The sequence below is a fragment of the Coloeus monedula genome (assembly GCF_965178545.1).
Source record: "Coloeus monedula genome assembly, chromosome: 4".
NCBI classification, from domain to species: domain Eukaryota; kingdom Metazoa; phylum Chordata; class Aves; order Passeriformes; family Corvidae; genus Coloeus; species Coloeus monedula.
In genome coordinates, this window is record NC_138784.1 from 12,298,726 (window position 1) to 12,312,983 (window position 14,258).

At 42.8% G+C, this 14,258-nt stretch overlaps 1 protein-coding gene across 1 annotated transcript in view; it reads left to right on the forward strand.

Annotated features, from left to right (window-relative positions):
- The window catches only part of VWF (von Willebrand factor), a 123,177-nt gene that overhangs the window by 15,784 nt on the left and 93,135 nt on the right, over positions 1-14,258 (forward strand). Inside the window, exons 7-10 of the mRNA XM_082280644.1 lie at positions 3,833-4,049; positions 6,554-6,676; positions 9,166-9,277; positions 11,055-11,101. Of these exons, the coding sequence (XP_082136770.1) occupies positions 3,833-4,049; positions 6,554-6,676; positions 9,166-9,277; positions 11,055-11,101 (499 nt within the window). The remainder of the gene's footprint in view (positions 1-3,832; positions 4,050-6,553; positions 6,677-9,165; positions 9,278-11,054; positions 11,102-14,258) is intronic.

Consider the following 14,258-nt stretch of genomic DNA (forward strand, 5'->3'; position numbering starts at 1 on the left):
ATTGTTTCCTTTTTTTCTTCTCTTACTAGGAAATTATACCTATAGTATGTTAGATGTCAAAGTAATTGAAATTAAAATTTGGCTAATTTCTGCTTTTGCTGAAATTCAGCTCTTACTGCAGTTGGCAAGAAACAGTTCCCCCATTATCCCGTGGAATATTTCCATATGTAATTAGGAAATAGCATTCATTTGCAGATGGGAAAATCAAGTAGAAATTTTCAGCTTTGGACCATAATTTGTTATGGTTGGGGTCAGAGGCAGGTCCAGCAAAGGTCCAGAGGTCCAGCCCCATCCCTGGAAGTGCTCAAGGCCAGGTTAGGTGGGGCTTAGAGCAACCTGGTCTGGTGGAAAGTGTTCCTGCCCATGGCAGGGGATTGGACTAGAGGCTCTTTAATGTCCCTTCCAACCCAAATCATTCTATACAATATGATAATACACTATAGGGGTGAAAACGAGGCCCACTACATCTAAAATCAATTTTTTCTTTATCAGATTAATCAGCATTCAAGGGAAGTGATTGCTTTCCGTTGTTACTTAGTCTGCTCAAACATGCAGCCAGTGCTTGGTGTACTAAACATACTGGGTTTGCATGCTTTTTATTTGGAAAGATAGGAGAGTAAATTTTTCTCCATGAAATATGTTCTCTGAAAAACTATACCCAGTTATGGCACCAAAATTTACTCTTCCTGAATGTTCTGGAGAAACCATATGGGTACCTACACACTACAGGGCTTAAATTCAAGGGAATAAGAGGGTGTCTCTGATTTCTTCTGTTATTTTTTAGGTTCTGTCTCTTTAATGGTAATTGTTAGGCTGTAGACAAATGCAGTTCATGCAGCAGCAGAAGGAAATGCCACAGAAATGGGAAGAATGTACAAAATTCCACCTCCAGCTCTGTGTGGTAGGCCTGGGGCAGAAAGAAGGTCAGCAAGTTTTGCGGCCTCTGTGGGTTGCCAGTGCCAGGACCCCGCCAACCCATTTAAAGAAACATTTAAATTGGACTTGTGCAGAAGGGAAGGGAGAAATTTTATGACCTTCACCTGCATTTCAGATACTGCAGCCAGTCCTGCTAATTTTAATCTTCTTGCCACCTTTACTCTAAGCACTGTTTCAGCCTGAGGCTTCACGCTCCAGGCTGTTGGGTTTAAACATTTCTTTGTGCAGAGCAGCTTCCAGGGCTGGTGCTCTATGAGCAGGAATGTTACAGCAGTGGCTGAGGCTGCCAATGTCTAATACTCACCACTGTCCTCCAAACTAAAGAATAAGGACCCTTCTTAGTCCAGCCTGACCACTGAGTTTTAAAGACAGGAAGGAGTGAAAATAGAAATAAATTGCAGAATGGTAAAGTTGGAAGGGGTCATTGAGTCTAATTCCCTGCTTCCAACAGGGCCATCCTAGGTCAGGCTGCTCAGGTCCTTGTCCACTCACATTTTGAATATCTTCAAGGGTGGTGGTTCCATACCCTCTCTTTGACCACCCTCATGGTGAATTGTTTTTTGTTTTGTATCTGTGTGAATTTACCCATATTTCAGCTTATTTGTAATGATAGTTGAGATATGTCTGAAAGATGGGAAAATTTCAGCTATACTTTTTGGTATAATGTCACTGGAAAATCTGAAGAAATTTGAATGGCAAGAAAACCTTTACATAGAGAAAATGAACTGTTTGTTGCTTTTCAACATATATCACTTGGTTTCTAGATAATCAGCTAGAGCTCAGCCTTTAGCTATGCTGTTACTGAACAAGTCCAGACCAAAGAACTAGAGGATAAGAAAAATGGGTTAATTTCTGTGTGTGTGCAATCTCCTTTATTTTTTAAGTCACTTTCCCATCTAAAATGTTCTTTTTAGTGGAATATACAGTTGAGTTTATCTGTTTGAGTTGTATTAACAGGCCAATACCTGAAGAAACCTCATTAGTTCAACCCCCTAAATGGGATTGTTGCATATACTAGTTTTCTGCTGCACTTGATACTATCTGGATCAAGGCTTTGATCCAGGAGTTGCTGTACTGCTGCTCATCCTCTGAATGGCTCTGAGCTCACTTTTGGTTTTATCAGTTTCATCTCCAAGCACTGCTTTAATAGCTTTTTTGGCTGCTTCTGTTGTTGTTACTTCCACCCTTAGGGCACTTTTTCAGCTTTTTTGTACTTCTGTGTAGTCTTAGAGCAGCACCAACCACTCTTGATGAAGGTCCTGCTCCCCCTCTTCTAGTCTTTTTCTTTTTTCCCCATCTGATTCAGCATGGTGGGTGCTGTCTGGCCATCAAAATTATCCCAGGCTGGAGCTGAATTTCTGAAGGCCCACCATATCTCAGCACTGTTTTAAGTTCCCTGAGACCTTTCTCAGAAAGCTGAAAACCTCTTTGCACATGTGGTTGTTCCCTGAGCCCTTTGCTAAACTTGGAATAGATTCCCAATGGACTAGACATTTCTGGTTGGTTTGTTTTCATAAGCAAGAAATTCTGTCTTGGTTCAGACCTGTACTAGCTTGAGCTGATCACCTGAACAAAACACCCTTTAGCCAAAATAAAAAGGTATTTTCTACTCAGCAGTTTTCCTATACAGGCACCACAGCTGCCATTCAGAGAAGACATCTTGATTTTTTTCCTGTGCGGTTTTTTTGCTCTCCATTTTTCATCTCCTAAAAAATGAGAAAACAAAGTGCTTTTTAATTTTTTTTTTTTTTTTACACAGCAGCTTGTATGTGCTGTCACCTGAGGTATGTGTAAAGCTTTTCAGAAGGAATGAATTGTTACTGTGAACTACCCTGAAGAATATGTGCCCCCCACCCCCCCACCTCTAACCTCTGCGTATAACACCTGCAAAATACACCATGGGTACATTTGCTTACATAAAACACTGACAAATAATAAGAAGAAAGTTGTGTTTCAACTCTTTGTTGTTCTGAAAATCATTTTTTCACTCACTTAAACTCAGTGCCATCCTTTCAGAAAGTTGCACTGAGGACCTCAGACTCATTGAACTGTGGCATAATGTGCACAAAAGAGTCTATTTGGGAGCCTCCCCTGGAGAACTTAATCATACACTAAGTTTTCTTTAGGTTTTGTTTCACATACAGTTAAGTTTCCTCTTAGGTTTCTGCTGTCTGAAAGGAGAGGTCTTGATACCTTCCTCCCATTTCCCTGTGCTGTCCTCCCCTCACAGTGGCTGTCACCACGCTGATTTAACTCAGGAGAAGAGCAGAACAAATTGCTTTTCTTCCCTGGGCTATTGTTCTCCTATTTATCTGAGCTAAATTGACCTGTTGTGCATTGGACAAGCCAGCAGGAGCGTGTGGCCAGAAGTGGAAAACAAATTTCATTCCTAGGACTTCAGTCAGACTCAATCTTTCCCTCTGACGCTCACTCTGGTCGCTTGTTATCCAAAAGATTATCTGCTTGTTTTTCTTCCTACGTACCTCAGTTCCCCTCTGTTGCTATGTGCATTTTCCTGGGAATGCAGACACCATCCAGTTCTTTTCTGGGAAGCCGAAGAAGGTAGAATGCCTCCATCCTTTTGCTGACTGATTGACTGTTGTGTTTCTGTGTGAAACATCCCTTAAGTGGCGCTCCATTCTATAGTAATCAGTATATTAATGTACCTCTGTGTCTGTCCATGGATGTGGTGAATAAATGGGTAGAGCTCACTATTAGCTCTTGACTATTATGAACTGCATGCTGGTGTTAAATAAGAGCCGTGATGTTGCTCAACAACAGTGGTGACAGTGTATTTGGAAAAGTTGAGTTTTCCCTCTTCTTCCTGAGACTATAGGAAGTAATTTTGTCCCTTTTGCTCTCTCCCCCGTCCCTTTGCCCCTCACTTCTCGTGCAGGGTGTCCTGGAAACCTGCCAGCTGCTGAGCACATCGCTGACCTTCTCCCGGTGCCACCATCGAGTGGATCCCGAGCCGTACATCAGCCTCTGTGAAAGGGACATCTGTGCCTGTCCTCAGGGCGTGGACTGCCACTGCCCCGCCTTCCTCGAGTACGCGAGGAGCTGCGCTCACGAAGGAGTGATTTTGGAGGGCTGGCCTGAAGAGAGCTCGTGCAGTAAGCTGGCAGATTTATTCCTAGGCTGCTCATCCCCAGTAAGATAGTGCCTGTCTTGCAGATTTATGTCCTGCAGCTAAAAGCAGCTGGTGCTTTTTTTGGAGGTTGGTTCATTTATAGGAAGTGCCTTTGCTCACTCCCTCTCTCAGCTCCCCACCACCCACATCTTTCTAGAAGTTTTTGTCCCTAAGGCAGTATTGTTTGAACCATATATGAAGAAGATCCTGAGCTGTTACATGTCCCACCACAGTGTACACAGGCAGTGAAGGCTTACTTGATACACAAAGATATGGATTAGGATATTTAGGTGGTATTTCACATATGGTTCAAATCTATGACATTTTCCAGCCTGTATTTTTAAGTCAGCATCTTTGTGAAATGCTCTCTAACATTTTTGCATGAAGACAGTTTTTTCACCCTTTATTTGCTTGAAGCAATTGCCTTGAAATTGAGGTGTTGCCTTTTCTAAGCCAGTTTTTGTCTAGGTTAGAGATCCTGATTACATCTTGAATTTTTATTTATTAGTCAGCTGCCTTTATTAGCCCAATTTTGTTGAGTTCAGAGGTCCTGATTGCATCTGTCCTGAGGTTTTGCAACAAGGAAGTGCACAGACTGAGAGGGATTGTGTTTATAGAGGAAAAGTCATGTTTGCACTGATGCCATGATGATTTTTGCCTTTTTTTTTATACCCCTTTTATGCCTTTTTACAACTTCTGTATTCTTAGTGCTTTTTGCCGAAATTCTTGGACTTGTTTGTTCAGCTAGGAGATGAAACATTTTAGAATCTTTGTAGCTAGGGATCAGTGCGCCCCAGACCCCAAGGTCCTCTCCAGAACACATTCTGTAAACTAAGATAGAACCATCCAGGGGAAGGCTCCTTGGGGAGGGGGGCTCACTCGAGCCTCTCATTGGGGAATCTTTGATAGATATGCTAATTAGTAAGACCTAGAATGTTATACCAGATCTTTTGTGGGTGTGCATTGTGGTGTGCATTTTGGTGCATTTGACCTGGATGTAGTGCACCTAAGGATCCTTAAAATAAATACCAAGGTAAAATCCCTTCTTCCCTTCTAACCATGTATGACTCTGGATTTTAAGGCCAGGACAAGGCATCAGCACCTACTGCTGACACCTCCACTGAAGAACCCTGGTTTAATACAGAGCATTACAAAAATAAATTTAAAAAATCCACTAATATAATGTTCTCGGTGATTTTTCTCATGTTTTTTGTTAGGAGAAAGGACAATTTCCTTGGGATGTTTGTGTAAATTAATTTCATGGGGTAAACTGTCTGATCTGTACTGACAACACTTGGTTCTCTGGTAAAGATATTCTGCTGTTGGCCACTGAAGAAAACTGTGCCTTCAGACTGTGGTTAGGGCAGCAAGATGCTGCCAGCCACTTGTTCTAGGGTGAGTTCTAGCAGTAATTTATTACCTTTCCATTGGGATGTTAAAGGAATCTATTAAAGCTCATCTCCTTGCTCAGCGTGTGAGCCAGAGAACCCATTTTTGCTGGGGCTCTTTGTAAGTCTGATTAAAAGCCACAAGTGAAATGAGCCTTTCTGTGATCCCAGGAGCTTTAGAGCTCATTTCTAACCCTTGAATTCATGAGCCACAGTTTGTTCTTTTCTCCTGAGTCAGGAAAGAGGGAAGTGTCCCGCTGCCACAGCAGGAGCTTAATTTTCTATCACCCTTCATCTGTGCTTTTTCAGGAGATGACGATGATGATGGAGGTATGGAATGCTCTGCTGTGTGGGAAGGGCTCTAGTGCTAGGCACACTGTCCAAGTGAGAACTGGTGCCCAAACCCAAGGCAAGATCACTCCTTCATTATCCTCCCACCTCTTGAGCAGAGGATTTACTTGGAAAGGGCAGGCTCTAACCTTTTCGTCCCACTCTATGCCCCCGCAGTCTTGCAGGGCATGGTGTGTGTATGCATTGAAGAGAAGGAATGGCTGTAATAGAGTGTGTTTGCATAATGGCCTGGCCTAGATAATGGCAGCAGTGGAGATACCACAGGCATGGGTGTTGTCCTGAGCTGATGGTTCTCTGGAAGAAGGAGGATGGGATTTCAGAGTTTTAACTGTTTCCTGGTTCTCCCTGGAAACACCAAACAGTATAATTTCACAAATGAGTGCAGTAAGTGCATGGCTTAAAGGCACAAAACAACCATGTCTGTACAAATTACTTAGATATTGTTGCAAAGCTTGTCCCGGGGTTTGATTATTCTTAATGCACTTGGGTTTAGCTATTAAGACTCAATTTATTAGAAAACAAATTGACGTTAACCTCTGAGTATTTACTATGCTACCTGACAGATGATGATACTGCAGCAAAATGAAAATCAACTATTTATCAAATTATCTGCTTCTAAAAAAGCAATAATCATTTGGAAGCTGACATGACCTTTTGTCTCTGTGGTTCAGCCTTTGATAATGAAGGGATTTGTTGGTTTAAGAGTTATTGAGGAATTTGCATTTCTAATTTCTTTTAATTGTTTCAGGGCCAAGATGTCCAGTTGGCATGGAATATAAGGAGTGCGTATCCCCATGTGCCAAAACCTGCCAGAGCCTGAATATCAATGAAGTGTGTCATGGACAATGTGTTGATGGCTGCAGCTGCCCTGGTAATTTATTTAGTGGGTTATTTACAGAGAAACATTTGGCAGTTAGGCTACCTATTTTATTAGAAGAAGGAAAGCTGTGTCTTCCCTTAAATTTTCTTGAAATCAGAAACACTTCTCTTTTCTGGGACCATGCCCTAGAATAATCCAGTTTCTGTAGTGCCTGTATGCTCACTCCATGAAAGGGCCATTTTTCAGAGGCAACTAAAAAGTAAATGTTTCTGTGAAAATCAGTACCAACTAATACTCCAGGATTGCCTTTATTTCTTGGTGAGGGACTGCTGGCCCTTGATGTACTCCTGAATTGCTTGGGTTAGAGGCAAATACAGTTAAAGGAAGAAACAGCAGAGTACACTGAAGGAATTTCTTGCAGAAAAACAGTACATGTAGAGCTTGCACTGCAATTTCAAAGGTCTTCATGATTTAGGTGAATAATTTCACTTATTATTGAATCTTTGATACAGGAGATTTGATTGGATAAAAGGGGACAGCCCAGCCATGCCAATCTTCCTCTTCATCTGTTGTACTTAAAACAACTGCAGGAGAAGAGTTTGATTCTTGGCCCCAAAGCCTCCATATGCTTCAATTTCTAGCTGTTTTTTTGTTTGTTTTTGTTCATTGGGTACTTTGTTTGTTTGGAATAGGACTATCTCTGCATTTCACCCTGTCTGGGCTTTGTGAACGCACAGAGGTGTTCACTGTTCCCGTGTACAAGATGCCAAGTGTGATGGAGGTTCGCAGAGATTCTGGTTTCCAAAACAAGGCAATAATGACAATGTCAGCCTTGTTTGAGGAGTCACTGCATTGAGAGTTTGGTAGTTTCCCATTTAGCTGCCAGTCTCTTCCTTGCTGGAAGTTCAGAGGTGTGGCAGGACCTGGGAAGGTGCACATGGAGGGTGACAGGTGATGTAACCAGACTCAGGAGCTTATTTTGTTGTGAAGGATCCAGGTACTATATTTGTGCAGTCCTGTAAGTGTTGGGAAGAGCTGGAGATGAATCCACTGGCTACACAAGGGCTCTTGCTGTATTTTTCCTCTGGTAGATGCATTGGTGTGTTCAGCATAGGAAAGGTCTAAGGGGAGAGGAGCTAAGGAGCAGAGAAGCAGGAGCTCTACAGAAAGGGTAAATGGCATGAGGAACAAGTAGATGGATAGAAAGAAGTGCATGGAAAGAAACAACGATCAGCAGTTCAAAACTTTTACTGCTATTTGTGGCGCAGCCAGAAGGGAAGAACCTGGATTTGAGTTTCATAGAAAACCAGGAGGCTCTGACAGATGACTAGAGGGATTTTTGATGAGGATTCTACCTTCATTTAGCTCCCCTCCAGTGCTCCAAGAGTAAATAGGATCTTCTTTCTTTTTTTTCTTTTTCCCTCTGTTAAATGCCCCACACAGTTACATTAATTGCAGTAAATGGAATTACTCTTGCCAGGAAAAAAGGCAGGCTGGTTCTGTTTTCTTGTACTCTCTGGAGAGCCACAGCACTCTTAAATGCTCAGATCTTGTTGTGAATCTCTCTCACTGGAAGGATTTTCTCAACAGCCAAGATCTTCCCAGGCAGCTCTATGGGAAGAATAGAGAAAGGAGACTTACCTGGGTCTTGCTGTCAGTGATGACTGCTGCTGCCAGGGAAAAGAGCCAAAAGCTCTGCAGGTGATTGGAACAAGTCCCTCAAAGAAAAGGGAGAGGGGTGTTTAGGAAAACAAATATTTTGCCACAGCAGCTCTTTTGAAAATAGGGGAATATCAATTATCTCTCAATAAAGGGATTGAATAGAAAGCACTAAAAACTAGCAATAGAAGCAAGGACAAGTTTCTACCTTAGACAAGACTTGTAACTCTTTTGTGCTTCTGTTTATCCTTGTAGGATAAAGAACTCTCTCTGTAGAACAGGTAATTATAGTTGTGTAATATGGAAACCTCAGCAGCTGGACCAAGTTGGGAAGTTGGCCCTTTTGCTTTTCTTTTCGCCTCTGCAGAAGCTGAGAAGTGGCTTCTTTCTCTCAGACCCCCTCTGCTAGACTTACGCGGTGTCCAGATTTGTTTCTTCATTCCCTGGTTTGCCTCATCTTTGGTTCTCTTGTGGCAAATGCAAGACACCCTTTACTGTGTGGACACCCTTTACTGCAGCCAGTGAAGTTCATGGTTTTTCCAACAGTCAGGTCCCACTTTGATCGTGCTCCCTGTGTTTGATTTGTCTATGTCCCAATACGTGCTCTGGACCTGAGGATGTGCGAAGCTTTTCTGTAAGCACCAGGAATGCTTTGTTCAGTATGTCTGAGGGAGAGGCAGCACTAGAAGGAAAGCAGACACCTGCCCCTGTGAGGGTTTTTGGCAAGCCTCATTCCTTTTTATCGCTGTCTGTGACTAAGTATGGATAATGATGCATATGAAGTCTTGCCAAAGCCTATGAAGAACAAGAAAATCTAATTGTATTTATGTTTCTTTCCCTGTGTGTGTGATATGGGTGTCTATGCTACCTGACCTGTCCAGAGGGGCTGCTCCTTGATGGTGAACACTGCATTGAAAGCTCTGACTGTTCCTGCATCCACTCTGGAAAGCATTATCCTTCTGGCTTCACCATCTCCCAGGACTGCAACTCATGGTAAACCCTGTGCTGCTCTGGTGTGGTTGCTGTAGATAACTACTGCATGCTGGTCAGTGACTGTTTTGCATTATCTTTCTAGAAATCTCTCTACCTTTAAAAAATTTCCTTTCACTGGCAAAGGACTTGCTCTCTTACTGGAATTGCCAGCCCCTTCCAAGAAGTGAGCTGTTCACAAAGGCAAAATCAGCCCTATTTTTAAAGGGATATTTGATCTGATAGAACAACATGAAGGTCACACTCCTTCAAAGAGCAGAGAACTACCTGTTTCCTGTGGATAAGACAGACCAGCAGGTTCCCATGTCTGGGTAGTCAGAGGTGGTGTCTTTGTTTTGACTTCCTACATGTATTTAACCTCTAAACCCCATTTTTTTCCAAGAGGATTTAGCCTAAGGCATGTCCTTGGAACTGGTCATGGGGCTAATGAGTCTTCCTAGCATGGCTCACAATTTTTCTTTCACTTTTGGGCACCAGACTGGAGGGCAAGGCCAGCATTTTAAAGAAAGGAAGGAGAATTAGTCACATATTCCTGATCTGGTTTTGTGTTAAGTGTGGACCTATTTGTGCAAGGAGTTCAGACAACTCTTTGCTCAGATGTTTCCAGTTAGAGGACAGAAGGAGGACTCAGTGAAGACCATGATATGCAGAAGAAAGGTGGTCTGTGCATCACCCCGGTAATCAGAAGCTTTTCATTATCTGCACCACGTGTCTCAGAACACCATAACCATGACATTAGCATTTTGTCTTTTTCCCTGGACAGGAAGCCCTCTGCAGCTTTGAGCTTGGGCACATTGTTCAACCTTAGTGCTCTTGGGAGATGAGTGTAGCCTGACAGGCTGGGGTTTTTTTATTGCTTGTGTTTTGTTATTGCTTCTTGTCATTCCAATTTGATGCTGCTGTGGAGAATGTCATTCCATTGACTCTGCATTTAACATCCTCAATAATCTGCTTCCCCACAAATGGTTTTCAAGGGCTGGGATAATTAAAGGAATGAGAAGAATATAGTAGCTCTTGAAACAAGGAGTGTGGAGAGGCTTGTGGAGGACGCTGGAGGTGATCACAACAGGGAAGTTTGACGTAAGAAGAAGCAAAGGGGAATAGATTTTTTTAAGGGCTAATGAGGGAACACTGCCTACAGATGGGCTGTGAAGAGGATGGGGCCAAAATCTCCTCAAGCAGCAAAAGGTTATGAAGCAATGGACACAAGCTGCAAAGGAAATTCTGTTTTGACACAAAGAAAAATTCTTCTACCTTCCCCAGTGCTGTACTGGGACAGCTGCTCAGAGAGGCTGTGGGACCTCATCTTGGATATTTCTAAACTCGAGTGGATGAGGTCCTCACCCACCTGATCCAGCTTTAGCATTACTTTCTCTGAGTTGGGGATTGTAGTAAAAGATTTTTCTAGAAGTCCCTTAGAACTTTTTTTCCTTGTGATTCTGATGTATTGATAGATATGCCTTGAGAACTGCATTAAAAACTCATTCCACAACAGTGGAATATAGCTGAAAACTTCATTAAACACAGAACTTTGGCAGGGAAAAACAGAAGTCCTTGAGTTTTGCAACAATACCCATTCATATTACCAGCAGTTGCTGTCAAATGATGGGAAGAAGGGATGAACACATTAAGGAATGAGGTTATAGGAGATGGAAAGGATGTTGGAGACTGGTCTAACTTCCCTGGGACAGGGGACCAGTTTCAATTTTTTGGGAAAAGTGTGCAACAGAAGATTTGTATTCATGTCCTCTTGCCTAACTTGCCACTATCTCTTTCCTAGCATTTGTCGACGTGGCACCTGGATCTGCAGCAATGGGGAATGCCCCGGTATGTTGGCTTTATTCTTTTCAGGTTTTGACAAGTAAGCCTTGCCTACATCCCTCCCACTCATGCCCCACTTGTCTTTTGTTTTCACCCAAAAAAACGAATCTTTGTTCTTCCTTGCTCGCTCCAGTACAATCCAGATGGGATCCTACTTTTAAGTTCTTCTCCTGATACAAGTCAGACATTGCCCTGTGTGGTTTATGTGTAGCAATGAAAAATCCTGTGTGGTGGGAAGGACAGTTCCTGCTTTGATTACTTAGTTTACCAATTATAAGGGTTTGTTGTGAGGATTGGTTTCCAGGTGGAGGAACACTCCTGGCCTTCTTTGACTAGGTACAATTCCTCATTGTACCTTTTATGACTGGGAATTCCCTCATGGTCATGCTGTGGGTGAAGGAGCTACAGCCCCAGGGAGAAGGTGGCTGCCCTGCCTTCCATGGGTGCTGGCAGACTGGAGAGGCAGCTCTGCAGGTGCTCCTGCTCCCCTTCCTCCTAACTCCACCTCCCAAACTCACCTGTACTGATGGCTTCTGTCCCACATTTTTGTCTGCATGGGGAATGTGAGTTTTCATGCCGCGCATTGGCCAGCAAAGTGCTGCATTCCTTATTTCCTCCTGCCGGTTCCATGGCCCATCCCCTGCCTCAGTTCCTGCTCCACGTTCAGCTGCAGAAAGCCCTGGTTGACCTGAAACAGCGTTTGACTCTGCTGGCATCATGTATGGAAGTCTGCAGGGAGACAGCACAGTTCTTTATCTTGGTTTTTCTCCTTGCTTTTGGGGACTGAGAGTGGAAGGGAGGAGAAGAATTCTGGGGTTATGGCTGGACGGGAAAAGAGCAGATTTGGGGGCTTTGGTGGATTTTTGTTGAGATGAGACTGTGCATTAGGACAATTGCAACAATCTTAACATGTTCTTTCATAAAGTTTGTCTTTTTCTAGTAACATGAAACTTGCCTGACCCATCAGTACTCCATTTCCTCCTGCTTTAGACCAAAAGAGCACTTCCCCCAAAGTATCAGCACTTAAAGAAGAGGATGGGGGATGGCGTATGCAAATATTCAAAACGGAGATTACATTTTTAGTGAGCTGTGCCCTGTGCTTGTTCATTAAGGATCTCTCCAAGTGCAGGGAATCTCACTGTCTAAAACACAAGGATACAGCCCAGGCTGATTTGTTACATATTTTATCTAATTGGCAGCAGCATGATTACAAACAAGAAATAGGTGTTTTTCTAACTTCAGTTTTTACTTAGGTTATAGCTTTTAATGTCCTTGCTCTCTGGCTTATGATAAGTATTCTGTGGGCCAAATTTTTATCCTTAATTCTGGCTGTGTTTTCTTCACAGTGAGCATAGAAGTGAAGATAAATCCGGTATTGAGGCTTGCAAACAGATGTTGATATCCAGCTCTGTGCAAGAGGCAATATAGCATTGCTGCCTTTTTCTGAATTGGGAAGCTGTCCCAAATAAGCAGAAGTGGAAAAGAAAGGCAGCTTATTTTTATACCTTCTGCCAATATATCTAAATCAGTTTTCTGCGAGGCTTGTTTGAGACTGAAGGTTGTATACCTGCAGCTGTTGTACATGTGCATGCTAACACTCTATAAACTGTACTGACACAGTATGAGAGGGCAGCAAAGCCTCCCAGAATAGCCACATTTATATTGCTACCAGTGCTGTTTGTCTCTACTTGAAGCAATATTGCAGCTTATTTTCGTTGTTGGTTAGTTACCACAAATATTTCTAAAGTCGTGTGTCCAGAAAATTTATGTAGTTCCTCATATAAACTCTAGGTAGTTCTGTTTTAATTTTGACCAACTTTTTTTGTCAGGAAAGATTTCTTTCATATTGTGGGACTGAACTGCCCAGTTGTAGTTTGGTGATAAGGTGGATCCACAGCTGGAGCTGGCTGGCACTACTAAGAGGCTTTCAAGCTGATATCATAATAGAAATAATTATGAAGGCAGAAGGTTTCAGGAAATTTCATGGGATGCATTACATCAAATGGAAGAGACAGAGGAACCCATAAGAAAAGACTTGGCCACAGAAAAGAAATTTCCCTTTCAGGAGCAGTGCCAAGGGCTGGGACTTGTCTTGGATAGCAGTTCTCCGTGCTGCAAACCTGTCCTCTTGTTTCCTTGTTGCAGAGAATGCCCTGGAAATCAAATTCCAAGGGATGACAGATATCCAGGAGGTGCTGGACTTCTCTTAGGGTGAATCAGAGCTGTGCAAGGCTGGGAATCCTCAGGATCTGTGAAGTTGTGCTTTAGCACAAGCTGGTTTAAGATAGTAAACACTGAATAATATGTTGAAGAGGGAGATTTCCACGTGGTGCTTATCAAACAGATCATCTGTGGGACTCAAAGGCAGTGAAGAGAGAATAACTCATGAAGCTCACCTGCCAGCTTGTAACATTTAACCTTTCTCCATCCTCTGGCTGGTGATGGCCAGTGTAGGCCCAGCACCTGAATTTTTTTCTGGATGAGGAAGTGGCTTCCCACCTTGTTTGCCATGGGATCATCTCTAAGTGTGATGGTCTTCTCATATGAAAGACTTTCTCTGCAAGTTCTGTGGAGTTGGAGCCTCTCTGTGTGTTTCCATGACAGGGTACTAAATCCCAGCTGTGGTATCTGGATAGTGCCTTCCTGGAAATGCAAAGCCACAACTTACCAAAACACCTTCAAATGCTGATAGGTTTAAATAGCTCCTTTTTGTAGTAGAAAGGTGGTCAAGCCAGGCTTTCACTTTATTCTGTGAGGACTTTAGTGTAGCTATTGTAACTATAGAATTATTTTTAATTTTCTGTTAGTTGAGATAATGGTTCAGGGTAAAGTCCAACATAAATTCTACCCTTGGAAGGATGCCCACAGACATTATCTTCCAGCTCTTTATTCTCATAAGGTATTTTATGTTAAAATAACTTACTGTTATTCAAGGCAACCCAACAAAAGAATATAGGCTTTTCCATAGGCACGAATTTCAGCTCTTGAGTGTGATTTACTCTATGTTCCCCACCTGCTGTTGGTTCCTGTGTTACTACTGGTAATGCCTTATGGAAATAAACAGTGAGATAAGGATCTTGCTGGTGCTTTCTGGTCTGTGGGGAGCTTGGGCCTTGTACAACCTGTTCCACCAGGGCTGCTCTTCCCCCTCAGAGGCTTGTGA